This window comes from Cervus elaphus, chromosome 19, assembly GCF_910594005.1.
Source record: "Cervus elaphus chromosome 19, mCerEla1.1, whole genome shotgun sequence".
Taxonomy (NCBI): domain Eukaryota; kingdom Metazoa; phylum Chordata; class Mammalia; order Artiodactyla; family Cervidae; genus Cervus; species Cervus elaphus.
The window spans coordinates 67,649,854-67,671,417 of NC_057833.1; the positions used below are offsets into that span (position 1 = coordinate 67,649,854).

At 43.7% G+C, this 21,564-nt stretch overlaps 1 protein-coding gene across 6 annotated transcripts; it reads right to left on the reverse strand.

Annotated features, from left to right (window-relative positions):
- Positions 1–1,394: 1,394 nt before the first annotated feature.
- Positions 1,395–19,180, reverse strand: KCNJ15 (potassium inwardly rectifying channel subfamily J member 15). 6 transcript variants are annotated; one of them, XM_043875228.1, is made up of 4 exons: positions 10,102–10,288; positions 9,417–9,461; positions 7,382–7,486; positions 1,395–4,885 (listed from the first exon to the last, which is right to left on the reverse strand). In XM_043875228.1, exon 4 carries the CDS (start codon positions 4,863–4,865, stop codon positions 3,738–3,740), a length of 1,128 nt encoding a protein of 375 aa, XP_043731163.1. In that variant the 5' UTR covers positions 4,866–4,885; positions 7,382–7,486; positions 9,417–9,461; positions 10,102–10,288; the 3' UTR covers positions 1,395–3,737. The 6 variants fall into 6 exon arrangements, with proteins under 6 accessions (XP_043731163.1, XP_043731159.1, XP_043731162.1 ...); XM_043875224.1 differs by having other exon boundaries at positions 9,323–9,461; XM_043875227.1 differs by having other exon boundaries at positions 9,292–9,461.
- Between the last annotated feature and the right edge of the window lie 2,384 nt (positions 19,181–21,564).

Genomic DNA, 21,564 nt, shown 5'->3' on the forward strand with positions numbered 1-21,564 from the left:
TAAGACTTCAATTGCCACTACCTTTCACTTGAAAAAAAGTCCCTTCCAGAAGGCTATAGTAAAATAGCCTGCATTCAAAACTAGCTATTTCAAATATTTAACAGAACAAAATATATAGCACACATGAAAGCCAAGAGTAAGAGGCTGGAAGGCTTTGCTATTGTCACGCCATCCGATGTCTAACTCTTTGACCAGAGACCGGGTTCAGAACCATGCCTAAAGATGAGGCTGCTCCTCTACTGAGCTACCAGGGCAGAGGCTTCTGCTCTTCCTGACTTTGCTTTTTTCTTTTCTTCTTTCTTCCAGATGATGTCCGAGTCCTGAAGCTTCAAGAAGGAAGAAAGTCATCCTGCAGTAGAAGTGTCCCTTTAAAAAAAAAAAAATCTGTCTTATTTAATCAACCCTGAATATTCAGTGGAAGGATTGATGCTGGATCTCCAATACTTTGACCGCCTGATACGAAAAGCTGACTCCTTGGAAAAGACCCTGATGCTGGGAAAGTTTGACGTCAGGAGGAGAAGGGGGGTGACAGAGGATGAGATGGTTGGATGGCATCACTGATTCAATGGACATGAGTTTGAGCAAACCCCAGGAGACAGCAAAGGATAGGGAAGCCCGGCATGCTGCAGTCCTTGGGGTCACAAGGAGTCAAACATGACTGAGAGACTGAATAACTACAACAAAATGTACTTTTTTATGGGATTGAAATCAGTGAATTCAGAGAAAAATCAGACAAAATAATTATCTAAATATCTAGTCCACTCATGCATGGCATTTTTTACTTTTAACCAGTTCTTTTAGGTTCCTGGAGTCATTTCTGGGCTGTAATTTCCTGATAAGTAAGAAAGAAAACCAAAGATGGTTTGTCTTGATCACTGAGTGAATCTCTACTAGGCTGTTTCGGGCAATGCCTACTGGGTGCCCCGTCAGTACAATGCTGTTGCTGTTTAGTTTCAAAGTTGTGTCTGACTCTTTGGCCACCCATGGACTGAAGCCTGCCAGGTTCCTCCATCCATAGCAAGAATACTGCAGTGGGTTACCATCACAACGTATTTTATCACATAAATAAGACACGGCTGCAGATTACACTGACTTGATGCTGTTTACATTCTGATTTCTCAAATGGAACAGAATCGTTTTGAACAATTGCACTGAGAAGGCTTGATGCCCTGGAAATCTTTCACAATGCAAAAACCCTTTTTATGGGTCAAAACGCTCTATTAGTTTGACTGTTCTTGGTTGGATGTTGAGTATGAGTCTGTTTCAGTCAGATTCATGTCCAGGTACAATCAAATAATTTTGCCACCTGAATCCTTTTGTGAGCATGTTAGCACGAAAGGATTTTGTACAAAGTAATAATAAGTAAGTGTGCTTAGAAAATACTAAGTTTCAAATCAGACACAACTTTAGTGCTATTTATTGAATAGTTTGTTATAACATGATTTATTGACTGGTACAAATATTGGGTTCTGAGAAACTACACATTTATTTTGTGTGTATTGCAATAGATCAGATGATCAAGTCTTCCAAATTTGGCCAAAATAGATATGCAAAATGAACACAAAGAAAGACTTTTCAATCTTATGCTATATCATTGTACCATATACAATATAAGTATGTAAGATTCCCAATCTTGATCACACTTAAATTAGCACTGATATAAATCTGTGAATAAACTTTATGGTACAAGCGAAAAATTGTAAACATGCTGAGGCATTATCTTCCTATGATTTCACTACATTATGCAATTAAAAAGTTTAATAATTGAAAGGGCTAATATCTAACTACACTAATGTGACTTTTTAAAGAGAATGAAGATCTAAAACAAACTGCCATAAAATGATCAACAGAAACAAACAAAAAAACTTCCTGAATAACTGAAGACAATAATTTCTTGTGCACTAGGATTGTTTCTTAAACTTTCACAACTTCAACTCCATTGTTTTTATACCTGTGTTAAATGTTCAGTTCTGGGTCAGAGGTTTCAGGCACATTTTCTGTTTAATGGCAGGAGACTTGGGATTATGGTAACATCATGATATGACACCATTTCACAGATAGCCTGAATCCAGATCACAGGCCTTGTTTGCTCTGAGTCCCAGTGCTCCCATTCTTAAAGAACAAAATAAACACGAGCACATTTGTCGAAGACTTGCTGTCTTCATCACAAATGTCTTTGCGGATAATTTCCACAACCATGACGGAAGAGCCAGGAGGAGCATGCCTCTGTGTGTGTGTGTGTGTGTTCAGGTCTGTGTGTGTGCAGGTCAGCATATGCATACACATGGGGTCACGTGCACATCCATTCTTCATTTGAACAATGAATGTTCAAATCTGTCCTGATCTGAATGATATGAGAGTTCACCTTTTGCACATTTAGCCAATCCTAGCACATTGATTCTCCGCCCCCAAAGAAATGCTCTAAATCCTGCCAAAATCCAAATGTTACTCTGGAACACTGAGTTGTATGAGATTTATTTCAATACTGAGGGCACCCTTTACATGCTATCGGGGTATCAAGCTTTGTTCATGCTTCAAGGAGTCATCTGCATTTGAACTCCTTCGCCTTGGCTCCTCCTGTTCTTCACGGCCCCAGCCAATCTCCTGGACTTCAATGTAGGAGCAAATTTTTGATTGTTATGCGGTTGAAATTTTCTCTTGTGCTGATTGTAATCAGCAAGCATGTACTTGACTTGAGAGAGACAACCATTACTATCAAGAGTGTTATTTTGCTCTTGAAATGTCCATGGCAGTTCCTCTGTGGATAAGGTATTTTAATAGATAAGGAAGGAAACCCCTGAAAGGAATATCAGTCCACAATAAAGAACAGGGGATGAGGGATGAGCAGAGTCCCCTGGATTCAGAAAGTTACTTTGGAAACTTTGTCGGGAGTGAAGCTTTGCAAACTTTCATTTTTGCATGAATCACTTGGCGATCCTGTTAAGATACAGACTATGACAGATTAAGCCTATATGGGACTAAGTTACTAATAAAGCTCCTGGATGATGCTGATGGGTGCTACTGACCTGTGAACGTCAGTTTAAACAGAAAGGGGCTAGTACATTTCAACAAAAAATTTAATGTGAACAATTACATCATCTCCATTTGCATGTTTTTACAACAGTTCATTCCTAATTTGGTCAATTTCACTCTGTACAACAACATGCACTGAAAAAGGTAAAAATGGAATTATTATACTTTGTGAATACAGAGTCCCTTTGCCCCAGTTTATGTATGACCAGATAGCCTCCATTATAAATACTGTTTTCTCTGCTTGAAAAAATGAGTGTGTTTTAAAGCAACGATGTAAGTGGATACTGAACCACATTTCAGCTCTCGGTTGTGATGTCTTTCATACTTGGACTGAATAAATACCTTATATTATAGCTGACGTCCTTGTATAAGAAGTGCATTCCTTTCAGTATCAGCATCCTGAAATGTCTGTCCGCTCAGTAGGACATTGTTCCCATAGCCCTCCACCAGCTTTTTTGAAATACAGCCCCCTTTTGGAAAATTTGAATTTGGGGAGTTTGCTTCAGACAGAGCATTGAAGAAAGGAACCCTCTCAGAGGTGGCAAAGATTGTTTAAAGCCATCAGGTCAGAGGAACAGGTCTGTAAGTCTGCATAGTGTTTCAGGGCACATCCACACATTTTCAGTTTCCTGGTGATCTCTGCATTGGAAGGTAGCTCAGATGCGAAAGTTGCTCGGAGATAGGCCGAGGCAACACCACTGCCGTCAGACATTGCTCTGCTGCAGCAAAAGCGTTCTCAGCTCTCTTTCCCTCTGATCCTCCTGCCTATACTTCTCTTCGAGTTTCTGCTTCTCAGCATCCGCGCAGTAAAAGGTACAATCCGGGCTCTTCCGGATCTGTTCAAACTGACTGAAGTCAGCCACGTACTTGCCGGTTTTCGAGAGAGAAACGACAGGCACAAACTCGAAGCCCCAGTAGATCTCCTCCGGGATGTAAGACGTGCGGCTCTGGCAGACGGCGCTGGTGGACTCCACGGTGGCGTTGAGGAGGACCACCAGCTCAAACTCCTTCTCCTTCAGGTTCTGGGGGGTGAGATCCCGCAGGGGGCTTGTCTCGTCCAGCACGTGGTAGAACGTCATGGGCAGGATGAGGAAGGGGCTCTCGGAAGAGGAGTCCACGTGGAACTTGACGGTGGCCTGGTTCAGGAGGATCTGCTCGCCCTCCTTGGTGACGTGGGTCTGCAGGAGCTTCCCCGAGAGCTGGCACTGGATCAGGAGACTCTTCCTCATGTTGGCCACCTGGATCACCAAGCACAGCTTCCCGTTCTGCTTGGTGATGACGGCGCAGTGGCTGAACTTGATGGTCTCCGCCCGCTTTTTGGGTCTGGCGATTTTGGCCAGGAAGGTGCCCGTGATGAAGATCTCAATCAAGGTGGTGATGACCAGCTGGGCCACCAAGAGGAAGATGGCGTGAGGGCATTCCTCGGTGATAGAACGGACTCCATAGCCGATGGTCGTCTGGGATTCCAGGGAAAACAGGAATGCCCCAGTGAGGGAGTCCACTCTCATGATGCATGGGGTGTGATTGGAAGGGGGCTCATTGGGCTCCAGGTCCCCGTGGACAAAGGCAATGGCGTAGTAGATCACTCCGAACAGAAACCAGGTCATCACAAATGTGGCGGCAAACAGGGTGAGCTTGTATCTCCACTTCATGTCGATGACGGTGGTCCACAAGTCTTGGAGGTAGAGCAAGTATATGCCATCCACTTTGTCAATTCTCACGTTGCTGTGCCCGCTCTTGGACATGACTCGGGGTCTGCTGGCCTTGAGGCCAGCGCCAGCGGTGTGCTTCACCAGGGGCGCGCTGGCCATGCTGATGTGAATCGGGTCCATGGTCCGGCTCACGAGGCCACCTAAGGAAAGGACAAAGAAAGACGTCCCCTTACTGCCATATGTCCATATGGTAGAAACAAGATACTCCTGCGAGATAAAAGTGAACGTACACGAAAGTTCACGAGAAAGGTGAAGACCGAAGGCCAGATTCATCGACGTGTACCTGAGGATGGTGGTAGGATAGAGTGCAGAGCATAGACTGGAGACCAGGAGACTGGAGTTAAATTCTGACTTTCCAACTTATTCACTGTGTGACCTGGGGCAAGGTATTTAACCTCTCTGGACCCCAGCTACCTAATCTGTGAACTAGGAATACAGTCTACTTCTCAGAGTTTTTGGAATGGTTGAATGAGATAACGGCTGTAACGTATCAAAACAGAACTTCACACTCAAAAAATGATGCTAATCTTCTCTTTCTGATATCATACTCACTAGCATCCACCCCACAGAGTATTATGAATATTTATGTATATTCAGCTCTCAAGGGTTTTCAAGTATAGAAAATTTAAAAATAAGTTGACTTAGCATAGGGCCAGTACTGATATAACTGAAATGCACCATCCATAAGATACTTATTGATATAGCAATGGAATATGTTAGCACAAATTTTAAAACCTTGGGTAGTATTCATTAAATTTTTAAAAGTTATTCTTTTGCATGATATAGCAATAGCCATTAATAGCCATTCATTTCCTCCCATAGTCTGATGAATTATTTGGAATCCTTGATCTGTCCCAGTTCTTGATTACAGTGGGAAAGATCAAGCTACCCAACAACCAAAAACAAACTTAGAGCAAATAATCAAGCTTTATTAATGGCTTGATCAATAGGCTGGTTATGCTGAGATACAAGTTATCAATATAAAATATTAGGTGTGGCATTTAGGTATGGCACAAAAATTCTGCCTTACTTCTTTTGAGCTAAGTAGAATCAACCTAAGAGTCTATTTTAAAGAGCTAGCGAACAAGTACATAAGTACAGACATCTGAAATTGTAGCAGAACAGACTCACCTGGAAGAGGTGCTAGGCTGCCACGCTGTGCCGCAGAGAATGCCCTGCGTTTACAGACAGGGAAAAGCTGGGGTGAGGCCACCCAGCATCTCATAATGCCTGCCTCGTGACTGAGATAAGTTACCCCGACATTCCTTGGAAAAGATAATGTGAGTGATTACAGGGTAACTACCTGGTTGGCATGATTTTCCATCTCAGTGGCATTTTAAGAATAATAACAATAAAAAAAAATTCTCCCTTTAAAAGGACACTGGTATACAGTGGTCTGTGATTCATGCCGTAATCTGTGCTGTTGGAGTAATGTTTTCTCAGTAGACGTTTCTGAAATAATCCTCTGGGCAAATCCCTTCAAGGAATCTGAAACTGTATCCATTAAAGGCTAATACCTGTTGAGGATGCGGTAAATCTGTCGGGCTTTTTAATTTTCCTCTTGTACTGTTAAGAGTGTGCCATTTACTGCCTGCCCCTTGAGATGATCTTTTTTTTTTTCCCCTCAGAAAGCGGAGTCTCTTTTTCATTTTCCTTGCAAAGAAGGGTCCTATGTTATCCAGAATTTATTTTTCTTGTTGAAGCCTATTCCACTAATTTGGGGACCAGTCTAGATGAAAAGTAGACTTCCCTGGTGATCTAGACAGTAAAGAATCTTCCTGCAATGCAGGACACTCGGGTTCGAGCCCTGGGTTGGGAAGCTCCCCTGGAGAAGGCCATGGCAATCCACTCCAGTATTCTTGCCTGGAGAACCCCCATGGACAGAGAAGCCTTGTGGAGTACAGTCCATGGGTTGGCAAATAGTTGGACACGACTAAGTGATGAACACTTAGATGAAAAGTACAGGATATAATTTAGCGTGGGCTTTGTCAGACCCTCAGCAGCCCCTCTCAGGAATCAAGAGGAAAGAGACCACAGTGGAAGTTTGGAAACATAATGCCAGGCTGGCATGCCCAAGTGCCTAGTCAAGCTCAGAACACGGGCGCTGGCAAAGACAAACTCAGCTTATGGACAAGTAATTGCATGCGCTTAAAATAAAACAAAACTCTTAGGGGAAAGTGCATGCCATTCAACCCACTGAAGTGAAAACAGAGGCTTAAGTTTTCTTGTGCGCAAGACACACAACTGTCCTGCGGCACAAATGAAGCTCCCAGCTCAGCCTTCTGCCAGATGCTGGGAGACTTGGCCTGTTTTCACGAAGGCAGGGCCACGACACTTCTGTTTTAACCTCTCTTTCAAAGGGGCAGAGGGCCAGGCGAGGGATGAGCTGACTCTGTCTCCTCTTTCTCCCCAAAGCTCTTGTGCTGCAGTTTTCCACAACTGTTGTTGGAATCAATGACCCCGATGGCCATCAGAGGATGGGGGTCATACACAGGGAAGAAAACCTAGATGGATGGGGATGAGGGCCTTGGGATCAGCCTCTCGCTGTGGAAAAGAGGGGCTGGTGGACAGCAACCCAAAGCTAAACACCCACTCCCTCCCTCCCAACACCCCACGCCCCCAGAACCGTGTGGTACCTGGGGGCTCACTCGGCCGGCGGGTCAGATGGCGTCTTCTCCAAGGCAGGTGGATCGTCCTCACTCCCCTTCGCCCACCTGGCTACCATGGGACTCTGCTACTTCCTGAAAGAAAGAGGGCCACGTGGAGCTCACAGGTGTTTACTAAGAAACTGACCCTGTGAAACTGACCCTCAGCGTTCACCTTCCACCCCCGCCCCCCCGGCGATCTGGCAGGGTGCCTGGAATAGATCAAGGCTCAAGGAGTGTTTCAGGAATGAAACTGAAGCCCCAGCCACAACCCTCACTGTAGAATTCCCACCCTCTGGAGGGAGCTCGGTAGTAAAACACCCTGGAAAGAGTGGGTTAACTCACCCCCACTGAAGCCCACTATCGACTGACCGGCAAACAGGGAGGCAGGAAGGGGAAGTGCAGAGGAAGTAAACAGTGAGAATTGGAAGGGAAGAGTCTAGAATATTTTTACCGCCTGTGGAAATGCATTATTACTGTTGAGTCATAGAACATTAGAGTTTAAAAGAATGTCAGAACCAAGGCATCTGACACACGGTTTTCAAATGAGGAGACCTGGGAGGTTGCAGTGACTTGTCTTGCCCATGGCAGAAAGAACAAGTCTTTGGGAGCTAGACCAGAGTTCTTGTCAGCACACAAACCCTCTTAAATCTCTGAAGTTGAATGCAATTTGTTCTGATGTCACTAGGCTCTTTGGCATGCTCCTTTTCTGAAATACTTCTTACTAACTATACATACATATATATACGGTAAGAATGGAAGATCAAAGAAATTAACTACTGTGAGCTGGAGCACACCATCCCATCAGAGAGAAACCAACCTGTAAATGGACAGAGAGACCCTGACCAATTAGGAGAAATACATATGCAAACACTAAGCAGGAACAGAGGAAGGACGGAGCCAGAAATGGTCCAAAGTGGGACGTGTTAGTCACAGTCATATCTGACTGTGTGATTCCATGGACTGTAGACTCTGTCCGTGGAATTCTCCTGGCAAGAATACTGCAGTGGGTTGCCATTCCCTTCTCCAGGGGCTCTTCCTGGCCCAGGGATCAAATTCAGGCCTCCTGCATTGTGGGCAGGTTGTTTACCATCTAAGCCATCAGGGAAGCCCAGCCCAAAGTGGGAAAGGTACAGAAAATAAAAGGACAGTAATAAAGATTCAGGTGAGTGAGAACAACACTAAAGCTTCAGATCACCAATTACAGTACTCATCATCATAAATAGATAACACGATAGCCAGGGACCAGCCACTCTTCTAGGTGCTTTTCACGGGTGGCCATAATTAGCCCTCAGAGCATCCCACGAGGAGGAAACGGGGCCATAGAGAATCCAAGCTCTCAGCAACGGGCACCCGGCAGGAGGGTCCCCATGAAGCCCCTGTGCCCACACTCTTGACCACCCTGGCGAAGACGCTCGGACCCTAAGTGCATGAGAACCTCCCGGCAGGTTTGGCGTTTCCGATTCGGTAGGTTTGGGATGGAGCCCGAAAATTTGCAGGTCTAAGGAGTTCCCAGGTGATGCTGCTGCTCCAGAAACACACTTTGAGGACCACACACTGGATACAGAAGCTGAATCGTATCAACATCTTAACAGCTCTCCCCCGCCTGGTGAATATCCTATCTCCCACTCGTCCTTAGAGTTCTAAAGTAACACTATCGCATATAGACGTGGAGAACATCTGTTTATTGCTTTTCAGAAATGCCCAGTCTCCACCATCCTTATAAATAAATGAAAGCCAGTGACCTGGTGGCCCAAGGCTAAGTACTAATTCTTTAAAGGAGCAGAAGGGCTTCCCTGGTGGTTCAGTGCTAAAGAATCTGCTTGCCAATGCAGGAGACACGGGTTAGATCCCTGATTAGGGAAGATCCTGCGTGTCACAGAGCAGCTGAGCCCGGGTACCACAAACGGCCTGTGCTCCAGAGCCCAGGACCTGCAACCACTGGAGCCGGCGTGTCTAGGGCCTGTGTCCACAGCCAGAGAAGCCGCCACAGTGAGGGGCCTGCATGCCGCAACTGGAGAGTCACCTCCACTCTTCACAGCCAGAGAAGAGCTTGCTCAGCAACAAAGACCTCGCGCAGCCAAAAATAAGACAGATAAATAAACAAAATTATTTTTTTAAAGGAGCAATATATGGAGAATCTGATCAAAACTATAACATATTATCTATATTTATCATATAAATATTATGTTACAGAATATGTAAGCATTATATGCAATAAAATTTGTGTTCTATAATATTTACAGTAAACATATATAGATATTTATATTACATTAAATATGTAATGTAATACAAATAATGCTAGTAGAAATATCAGCCAACATTAAGCACAGGCAAGTCTTTCATTTCCACAATAGACTTTCACCCACCACTTTTACTAACTAACCTGTCTTTACAGGGTATCTGACTCTCAAAAATGGGATAACTGTGCTAACTTTCACATAATGCTTGGCTGGGAAAAGAAACTATGGTTTAAGAATGATTTTTCCTTCCTCGTAGTACAACACTGTAAACTTCTAAGAATTTAGAACTCTGCTGAGTCAAATTTTGGAAATTTTCAGTTTTCCCGTCCTGGGATAAAATTCTGTGTTCCATGGTGGGCTGACAGAATGCATGCACTTGCAGAAAAAAATAATTAAAAAATGGGGAGACAGTGGCTCCCTAAACCTGGAGCTTCTCAATCACGCCTCCAGTGATCTCATTCTACATACCTTCAAACGGGGTGGCGAGGTTTAAAGTGAAATTCATATCCAACCATAACTTCCCGACTAGAATTGGAATCTGAGGGACTCTGACTTGAGAACTCTGGCAAAACAGCTGCCTGTCTGTAAGAAAAGTTGCTTAAAAAGCTTTCTCAGGTGTCAAATATTTCTGACAAAGCAGTCTTTTGATGATCTCTCTCTTTGCTAGGAATCTGAAACACCTGGCTGATATTTCACTTGAAGGGTATATGGGTTTAAATATTAAGTGCTGAATTTTTTTTTTTTTTAAGAATGCTTGACAAGAATGTAGTTGGGGTTCATTGCACTCCAAAGGTTTAAAAGTAATGGAAAATAAACTCAGCGAGGCTTAGCTATCCTGTCTCTGGGTCCTGTGACTGTGGTCACATAAACACACGCGCGGGGGCCTTCGGCGCTGGCCTCCCGCCACCGGCCTCCCGCCACCTTCCCCCCGCTCTTCGGAGCAGCGGCAGCCTCGCTCCAGCGGCGGCGCCTCCTGCCCTGAATCCGCTTCTTGGCTCCCTCCGTGGCAGCTGAGGACACGGACGGCTTTGCCCAGGTGGCCTCAGAACTGGGCGTGCTCATTAAGGAGAACAAGGTGCCCCGAGTGGCCCCTCAACAGGTTCCCAAGGCAGGGCCCTTTGGTTGTCATCTGCCGGGGAAATGACTCTTTCCTCCTGCAAACCCTTCTGAGGACTAAGGGTGGCTGGCAGGACTAGCAAGTTTGAGAGGCTGTGGCATTGGACATTGTTCTCCATGAGGAATATGGGGGTCTGGTTAAGGTTACAACAAATTCATCACCCGGTGTCCTGTATCTTAATGAGCTGTCTTTGAAAATAGGAACTTGCAACCTCGTTGGGGGAGCCATGGTCACCTTTCCTTGTGGTGGTTGTGGCTTCCAACCTCTGGGGGGCCCATCATCCGTCCATGAGCCTCCTTCCCCGGGTCGATCCCTGCTGGGGGATGTGTGTTCACCCTCTGGGTCGGATGTGGTCATGTGACCGCCTCTTCAAATGGCATGTCGCTGCGGTGACCCAAGCCTCACCTGAATTGAGTAAGGATGGCTCAGTTCTGGTTCTGCCCCTGCTCTCAGGGGAGGCTAGGAGTGGACTGTTTCCTCCTCTAGACAGTGATGGGGGCTGAGGTGGGATGAGGGAGACCCTCGGAAGTGAGCTGTAGCTGCACCCAGGCTGACTTGTAACACGGGAGAGAAAAGAGTCCTGTGACCTTGTTGATTTCTTGGACTTGTCTGATACTGTAAGTGTAAGTAAGTGTTAGTCGCTCAGCCATGCCCGACTCTTTGTGAACCAATGGACTGTAGCCCACCAGGCTCCTCTGTCCATGAGATTTTCCAGGCAAGGATACTGGAGTGGGTCGCCATTTCCTTCTCTAGGGGATCTTCCCAACCTAGGGATCGAACCCAGGTCTCCTGCACTGCAGGCAGATTCTTTACTGACTGGGCTACAAGGGAAGCCCCTTGTCTGATACTGAGACACAACCAGTGAGTCTGATCACAGCGAAGCTCTTACTACATATTTTTGTATTTTAGGACTAAGTGTCTGATCTAAAAGGTACTGTATTTAAAGAAAAGAGGTGAAGTCTTGAAATAGCCCTCAGTGTGAACTTTGAATGTTGGTCTATGGCTAAACACAGAATAGGAAAAGAATATATATGCTACCACGTGTAAAGTAGATAGCTGGGGAGAAGTAGCTATATAACACAGGGAGCCCAGTCTGGCTGTCTGTGATGACCTAGAGGGATGATGGAGGGTGGGAGGGAAGCTCAAGAGGGAGGGGACACATGTATACTCATGGCTGATTTTCATTGTAGTAATGTAGAGACCAATACAACATGGTAATTTTCCTCCAATTAAAAAATAAATAAAAGAAATATAAACCTCGTAAGATTTCAATGGGAGGAAAGATTTGCCTGATCCCTAAGGACAGCATAGAAAAAGTGAAAAATTCTTCTCATTCCATTACTTTGAAATCGTTACTTAAATTTCTCAGGAAAAAGCAGTTTTTCATGGTAAGATATAAGAGCCTCAGGTCCCGTTGTTCTTATTTCTGTGGAGCAAGAAGCCCTTGTTTAAGGATCATGTAGCATCATGATCTGTGATGACCAGCACACCAGGGCTTATGTCGTTGATAGCCTTCATGCGGGCTGGGGGCTGCTACAAAAGGGACTGGGCCCTTTTCAAACCCTGGTGTCTCAGACGGTAAGGAATGTGCCTGCAGTATGGGTGACCCAGGTTCGATCCCTGGGTCGGGAAGATCCCCTGGAGAAGGAAATGGCAACCCACCCCAATATCCTTGCCTGGAGAATTCCATGGACAGAGGAGCCTGGCGGGCTATAGTCCATGGGGTCGCAAAGAGCTGGACATGACTGAGAAACAAACATATACACACTGATAGTATTTTATTTAATCCTTCTCTTTACCTTGTGAAGAAAAGTGTTTTCTTGATTTTCTAAATGAGGAAACTAAACTTTGAGAGATTCAATCATTTATACGTGTTCATAAAGTTAAAGGGCCCTGTTGGCAAGCCAGACCTGTCTTCACGCCTGTGCTTCTGTCTAACCAAAACTAACTCTCCTCAAAACTAACCTCTGTCCTCAAAACTAACTCATACAGGACATCTCTCACTGTTGAGGAATGCTGTGTAGCACATTGTAAAATGAGTTCTGGCTCATTACATGTTAATAGCCCTTAGAGAATCAACAGCTATAATTGATTTATTGCTTATCCTGTGCACACCTTATTTAAGGAGCCGTATATTAACTTAACTCTCACTTAGATTCAGAAAGGATTAATACCATTATTCCCGGCTTCCAGGTAAAGAAATAGATCCAGCACAAGGTCTGTTTGAGTCTTTAATCCCTGTTTCTCATCTCTGTAACATGAGTTCTAGAACTTCAGCAAGTGTCAGAATTACCCGAAGGTCTTGAAATACACATGGCTCTGCCCAGTAGGTTTAGAGTGATTCGGTAGATTTACAGTACTCAATCACTCAGTCGTGTCTGACTCTTTGTGACTCTATGGGCTGTGGCCCTCCAGGCTTGTCTGCCCATGGAATTTCCCAGGCAAGAATACTGGAGTGGATTGCCATTTCCTCCTCCATGGGATCTTTCTGACCCAGGGATGGAACCCGTGTCTCCTGCATCTCCTGCCTTGGCAGGCAGACTCTTTACCACTGAGCCACCTGGGAAGCCCCTCAGATTAAAGGAGAGCCTAGAAATCTGCATTTCTAGTGAGCTCCCAGGTGATGCTGAGGCTGCTCATCTAGAGACGATACTTTGAGATTAGAGTTATATAGAATCTGCAGGAAATTCACAAGCACATAAAGTAGGTTGCCTAAAAGTTCAGTCCCGTTGCTTTCAAGCAAAGGAGCGGGCCCTTGGGTGTGAGAAGGAATAGCAAGTTAAAGGGGCCAAGAATACAAATATATGATAGCTGTTGGGTGGCATTTTCAGTTAGTCAGAAAAGGGCCTCCTAGGGCTTATAAGTTCAGATGCATTGTCTTGAGGGGGAAAATGAGAATTTGGGGGAAAAGGCAAGCAACTGGTTTAAAATTTCTCCAAGTTTTCTTTCTAGGATGATGGATACCATCTTACAGTAGATTTGAGGGTTCACTAGTTAAGAACATCAGAGGCTGGAGGAAAGATCGTGGAGCTTAGGACTGAGACAGCTGAAGCTAGAAGGACCTTAGCAGTCCTCTTGCTCAGGCTTCCCCTAAGTGTGTGGTTCAGAAGGTAAAGAATCCGCCTTCAACGCAAGAGACATGGGTTCGATCCCTGGGAAGATCCCCTGGAAAAGGGAATAGCTATCCACTCCAGTATTCTTGCCTGGAGAATCCAATAGACAGAGAAACTTGGCGGGCTACTGTCAATGGGGTCAAAAAAACCAGACAGGACTAAGCGACTAACACAAATAAGTGATAGAGGTGTTCCACAAATAAAGTGATTCATGGTTGGGTAATTTGGGGATGTCTTGCATCCTGAACCCTCAAGTACCCCACTCTCTCCACCTACTCTAGACTCACGCTGCACATTTGTGTATTACAGGGTCTGAGAGTTCTGCAGCAAAGAAACATGCTTAACTCTAAATTCGCCACTTGCCCAACATTTGAGAGTACCCTGAGGAGGGCCGATCTGGTTTAAACTTTGCACTTTGTATCCAGGGAAAAAGAGGATCACAAAGGTTGAGTGATTTATTCAAGGTCATTGAGTCAGTGGCAGGAATAGGGCTGGAAACAAGGCTTTGTGAGTCTTAGTCCATTTGAATGGGAGATGTCTAGCTGTCTTTGTGGACATGAAATATCCTGAGATGAGCTATCCATCACCCTGGACCCTGAAGACAGGGCAGCATATAAAAGAAGGTCTGAAGCACCAGCATCACTTGGAAATGTTCATCAGAAGCACCAGCTAAAGTGGTCCTGACCTCGGGCCGCTAAATCAGAACCAGTGTCTTAAAAATACCCGACTTCCGAAAGGATTATGTGGCTAGAGGTTCTCGCTTGGAGAACTGGCAAAGTCTTTTGCGCCTTATTGTATGTTGGAAAAGCATCAAGTACTGCTTTAAAGACAAATCCCACATTTGACATTGCATGTGAGCCTCTAATGATCCAATTTGCCTCTGTGGTCACATATTTAGCTTTTTTCCTATGTTTCCATTCCATTATTATTGTTTCAAATTCCATAAGTAACTAAAAAATCCTTTTCCATCTCTCCATGCGGTTTGCATAGTTATGCTCTTTGCCCCTCAGCATAGGCTCTTCTAAAAATTTTTTTCATTCTGTAGAATATCAAGCTTTCTCTGGATAAAGGCAAGTTTAAACAGATACTGAGTTCACTAGCAGACTCATTTTCCATTTTCCATGGCAAAGAATCCAAGCCCTGGAATAAGGTATCATTTGCTGAATATTTTTCTAAAGACAGTTTAATTTCAGGCCCTTTATTTTGGGAGAGAGCTGGCTAACCCAAATAAAACATTATACATCTGTCTGTTGTTACGAGTGACCAACTTCAGCTGAACATCATTACTTAATAATAGTTAACTTTCCTATAGAGTAAAAATGTGCAGCAGCTAAAAAGCAAATGGAAATTTCCTTTGGTTTACCACCCTTGGTCTCTCTATGCTCCAACATGTGAAGAACTTGGGTAATAAGCGTATACTCCCTTCTAATCACAGCATGGTTTGGACATGCATTGTTGTAAGATGACTGGCCAAACAGGAAAATTTATGTCTGATAGGAAAAAAAAACAAGGCCGATTGGATTGCACTAGACGCCCTAATGCACTGCCCCCAACTTTGTCTTTAGGGAAGAGATTTAACTAGCCCGCGGAATCTTACTTTCTATTCTTGTCTGGATTCATCCAAATGTGCCACAGGGGAGATGGCTCCAAACTTGAGATAAAGAGGTGAAAATATAGGGTGTTCAGGTGTGTCTGATTGTAACCTGTAACCTGGAAATAATTCAGGACAGAAGGTATCTCGTTTTTTTTTTTTTTCTTCAGATGATACTTGTAGAGAAACAAATATTTTATTTAGTGTATTCTAGTCAATGAAACTTCAAACTGGGTATCGTCAGAGCACTAAAAGACGAAGAAAAAAATGGAAAGCAAAAGTGCAAGTTTGTTTCCTCAAGCCCCCATCTTTGTCCTTCAGAAGTTGCTTGAGGCTAGATCATTGCGTTTTTACATTGCATCATTATATAATTTGCAGTACCCAGACTGGCTTTTCCCTAAAATCTCTCACACACTAAGCCATTGAACCCACCGCCTTTAACAATTCATGTCTGTCTGTCTTTGTCTCACATTTGTAATATATTTGTTACTATGATGAAGGCATAGATTTATAGAAAGAGTGTGTGCGTGTGTGTATTCTCAGACACTCAGTCATGTTCAATTCTTTGCAACCTGTGAGCTGTAGCCCACAGGCTCCTCTGTCTAATAGATTCTCCAGGCAAGAATACTGGAGTGGGTTGCCATTTCCTACCTCAGGGGATCTTCCTGACCCAGGGATCAAACCCATGTCTCTTGCATCTTCTGCGTTGCAAGTGGATTCTCTAACCACTGAGTCACCACTGATAGAAAGAGTATTGTATTATAAATATATGTACTGAATTTGGGCTGGCTTGTTTTTCTGGCTTCATGTTGACTACAGTTTCTTCTGTCCAAAGTAAATTTGGACTTCTTGGCCTCGATCAATTGATGATTAATGGGTTTTGGTGTGATTCCCCTGGACGCAAGAGTGAAATTCTCCTCGGTCATGTCTATGCTCTTCATTCTCATGATTGAAATCTCATCCCAGACAAAGGAAATTATGACTATTCCTTGATTTAGAACCAAGGAGTTATTTAACAATAGGATGAGTGTCAAGAGGTTTTGAAATTCAGTTTCACTGTCAGTCTAAACTTTGACCACATTTCTCTGATATAGAAAATGAATTATCATGAGATCTCAAGGAGACACAGTCAAAACTAAAATTCTTGGACGGTGGTCAAGATACTTTAAGGTCTGGCAATATTTCTGAGTTGTCTGCTTTTCCCAAAGTTGAAAACATAGGTGTTTGTGATCACTGAGTAATAATAAGAAAATTTCAGACTTCAAAATATTAATAGCATCACATTTAGTCTGAGATTATTGGCGATTAACTAACCTCCCTGAGTAAACAGTGTAAGAAAACACGTTCTAATCATCTGTAGCTTATTAGCTGGGGGATATTGGCCCAATTTTAGTGTTTTTAGGGTTGCCAGATAGAATATGAAATGGTGAGTTAAAACTGAATTTCAAATGGACAACAAATGATTTTTAGTTTAAATATGTTATTCAGTACTTGATATATACTTATTCTCAAAATTAGTCATTGTTTATTTGAAATCCACATATGTGTACCATATAGATAGAGTAAAAAAGAGTCCTATATTTTTATTTGCTAAACCAGGGAACCCTAGGTTAGAGCAGATCAATGTTCAAGAGTAGCTCAGAAAGTAGGAAAAAAAAAAAAACTCAGACAAGATTCAAAGTGCAGACAACTTTCTTAGAAGAAGAGCAACCCATACTTTCCTAGTACTGGGAATCCTGGAAACAACTCGGACATTCATGGGAGGAAAGCTTTATCATGCGTGGTGCACCAGAGGGTGTCAGGAAGTCTAGTAAATCTAGTAAGCTGGCCTTGTTTTTAATATTTCAGCTCAGGGACTCTTTTAAAAATATCTTTTATAGAAGTATAGTGGATTTGCAATGTTGTGTTCATTTCTGCTGCATAGCAAAGTGATTCGGCTACACAGATATATATATGTGTGTGTGTGTGTGTGTGTATTCTTTTTCATATACTTTTCTATTATGGTTTATCACAGGATGTTGAATATGGTTCCCTGTGCTATACAGTCGGATCTTATAGATAAGTTGTTTATCCATTCTGTATATAATAGTTTGCATCTGGTAACCCCAAACCCCCACTTCATTCCTCCCCCTCCCTCATGGCAACCACAAGTGTGTTTTCTATATGGCTCAGGGATTTTTAACCTTTTTTGCATTATAGTCCTTTGTGGCAGACAGGTAAGACCTAAGACTGCCTTCTCAGAATGTGTTTACATACATAAAAATTAAAAATATATGACTACAAAAGACATAAATAATAATAAAATATTTTAAAACAAAGTTGCACTTCTTTTGCAAGTATTAATTACAAAGAGCTAGTCATATTGAAGGGCTTCCCTGGTAGTTCAGCTGGTAAAGAATCTGCCTGCAATTCAGGAGACCCTGGTTCAATTCCTGGGTCAGGAAGATCCGCTGGAGAAGGGAACAGCCACCCACTCCAGTATTCTGGCCTGGAGAATTCCAGCGAAGGGGTGGTGAGCTGAAATGTTATTTCAAGATCTCTGAAGCAACTACGTGTTGAAATACTGTGACTTCCACTATGATGAAATCATACCTGGGACTAAAATGATGGTGGTGTGTTACACATTCATAGTAAAAGAAAAAGTATAGATTTTAGTTACAGGTGAACTTCCCCTGTCCTATCTCATCCCTCCCCAGCATCCCAGGTCACAGACATGCTTGACTGTACCCCTCATTTCTCCAGGTTCCGTGGACCTGGGTGTAAGCCTTGCTGTGGGTGAGACAGTAATTCTGATAACGCCAATAATGTCACATTTGATAATGTTAACATCTGATAATGTCAGTGGGGCCAACCTATTGAATCCTTATTGATTAATTTCCTGTGAACACCCTCTTGCCATTGATAATGACTAGCCTTTCAGATAGATAGCTTCCCTGGTGGCTCAGACCATAAAGAATCTACTGCAATGCAGGAGACCCAGGTTCAATCCCTAAGTCAAGAAGACCCCCTAGAGGAGGGAATGGCAATCAACTCCAGGATTCTTGCCTGAGGAATCCCATGGACAGAGGAGCCTGGCAGACTCTAGTCCACGGGGTTGCAAAAGAGTCAGACACAACTGAGTGACTAACACTTTTTTTCACTTTCTCCTTTTTTCAGATAGATGCTGTTTCTTCTGGAAGAGGAGTTGGGATATTTCACAGCTGAAATCACCGTGGACTCCTTTTCCGGTAAGACATCTCTGTGGGCAATAGCGTAGGCAGTGACCTTTCCTCTGGTGCTCACATCATTGGAGCAACCATAACCCCCAGGAAGACAGTCCAACACCCCCTCCTCTGGAACTCATGGTACAGTTTCTTACAGAAGGAAGTAGCATCTCAGGTACACACGTGATGCTGTCTTCACAGCATCCTGGGCTGACTTCTCAGAACTGGAAAAGTGAATTTTTACCCTTAAAACACTATTTGGTTGCATGCAACTTTATGCTAGCATGATTTCATCACAATTCTTACTAGGAAAAAAGAAAGCTTACTTATCTAAAGGATAATGTAGACAATAGATGCCTTCATAAATCCTCCAGCAGCCTCTACTGCTAACAGGATAAATCCTGATCACCTTTGCAAAGCAGAAAGCTCTTCTAAGCCCTGACTCTCTACCTTCTTCAGCTTTGTTGCCTCCAGAATGTAGCCTGAGTGTGTCCTTGCCCTTACCTGACCGCTCAGCACATTCACGGCTCCATGACCGGCAGCTGCTCCCTCCTAAGGGTGCTTGTCCTGCTCTCTCCTTCTCTGTCAAACTCTACCTGTTCTTCAAATGGCAGGTTGATTATTACCTCCTCTGTACTTAAAATAAATAAATAAATAAACCCTTCTTCAGAGGCAGCGTAGTGTAAAGGTGAAGAGGACAGGGTCCTCTGTCCACACTGCTCTATTTAAAATGCCCAACCAACAAGGACCCACTGTATAGCACAGGGCACTCCGCTCAATTGTATGTGGCAGCCTGGATGGGAGGGGAGTTTGGAGGAGAATGGGTACATGTGCATGTAGGACTGAGTCCCTTCACTGCTCACCTGAAACGATAGCCACATTGTTAACTGACTGCCTCCGAACAGAAAATAAAAAGCTTAAAAAAAGAGAAAACCATATGAAAGAGGTTAGGGTCCTGCTTCTGCTAAAAGTTGCTGTGTGACTTTCAACAACTTAATTAAGCCCTCTGAAATTCAGTTTCCTCCTCTGCACAGTAGTGCTAATAATCATGCTGGTTTATGCTAGGGTGGTGTGAGGTTAAACATAAAACGCACCTTAAAACTCCACCTGTTCACACTAATGATGATATGAGTTAGCTGTTACTGTTATATGTTTGCAATAAACAAAACACCCAAAATGTGACTTACCCAAAGAAAATTTACTACCGAGGACAGAGTTCTTGTAAATCAATAGAAATCCTTTTCCCCAAAATAGTAACATGTACAAATAAACAATTCCAAATAAATGTACTTGAAGCTATTTCAACAGTTATTCATTCATTCAGTCACCAAGAGTGTATCGAGTACCTACTATGTGCGGTACTGTGGAGGGGACTGGAGATCCAGCAGGGAAAAAGACTGACTTGGTCCTCACTTTCATGTAGCTTCCAACAGAGCAGGAAAGAAAGTACTAAATAAGTTGTTAGACTAGAACATGGGGTGTACAACATGTCCTAGCCTGTGGTTCCAGGAAGACTTCCTTGGGGAGGTGGCATTAAGGTGGAGACATCAAGAAGGATGAGCACTTGGCAAGTTAGCAGGCAGGCTGGGAAAAGGATGAGTGTTTGGGCAGAGGGCCGCTTGGCATTTGCCAAGGCTTGGAGTCTGCATCTTCCAGGAAGTGAGTTGGGGAGGTGGAGGGGGTGTGGGAAGGAACTTAGGGCTGAACCACGCCATGCAGGGCTTGGTGGGTGCCTTGAGGACCATCAGCATCTTCCTAGCTGAACAAGAAACATTTCCGGGTTTCATTCGAGGAAGAAAGAGGATCGGACTTGCTTTCCAAAATCATCAAGAGGCAAGCATAGATGCTGGAAGTCTGGTTATCAGGCACTTTCTATAAACCAAGCTAAAATCACTGATGTGTGTTCGGACAAGGATGGTGTCAGTGGACCAAGAGGAGCCAGGAGCTCAGAGTCACACATTCCAGGTAGAATCAATAGGTGTCTCTGACAGCTGGGTGCTGGGGCATGAGTAGAGAGGTAGGCAAGGTCTCAGAGATGACTCCTGACATGAGGAAGAGTGGATTGGATGTGGGTGAGCTGCTGATTCAGAGGACACAGGATCTTCACCTGTAGCTAAAATCACTACTGTGTTATCAGATGCCCACATTGTTAGAAAGTTTTGATACTGATCGATGTGGAGCTCACTCTGGTACAAAATCTCAGTATAGAAACAGGATCCTGATCTGGAGGTGAGGTTTGAGCGGGTGCACTAGGGCAGGCTCTGATGAGAACTGGGGTCTGAGCTGATGGACCTGATGTTCAACAGAGAGGGCTGGGCCAGATGGATGCCACTATTGTTTAAGTCTACAAATAGAGTGAGACATGGAAATGGATGAGATTCTCCTAGACCTAGGGTGTGGAAGAAGTAGTCCCAGACTGAGTCGTGAGCAGCCCAGGGGCCAGGCAGAGGGGAAGACATTGGCAAATGAGACCAAGAAGGAGCCAGGGATCCAAGAAACACAGCTTTTCACTGATCAAATAATCAGAGATTTTAAAAGATGCATCACAAGTGCTTATCATCCACAAGCGTACAGAGATAAATGGCTTTGTACACAGCCTCAGATTGAGTCATTTGGCATGGCTTTTTTTCTGGCAACAACTTGACAGTGCATAACCAAAGTTTAAAACTACTTATTTATAATCTCTGACCCAGTCAATTTACTTCTAAGAATTAATAAAATATGCATTGGGATTATGTACAAGTGTGCTCTCTACATTATTTATAATATTGAAACCTCCAAGCCAACCTGGATTATCAGTAACATGGACCCGATTTTAAATGTATAAAATATTTATAAGCTGAAATACTATGTAGTCTTTAAAAGTCATGGCAAAACGCTAACCAGGTTAAATTTTAGAAAAGCACT

What these genes read in the sequence shown, in the direction of transcription:
- KCNJ15 (XM_043875229.1), bottom strand. Translation starts at nt 4,865, where the DNA reads ATGGACCCGATTCACATCAGCATGGCCAGCGCGCCCCTGGTGAAGCAC.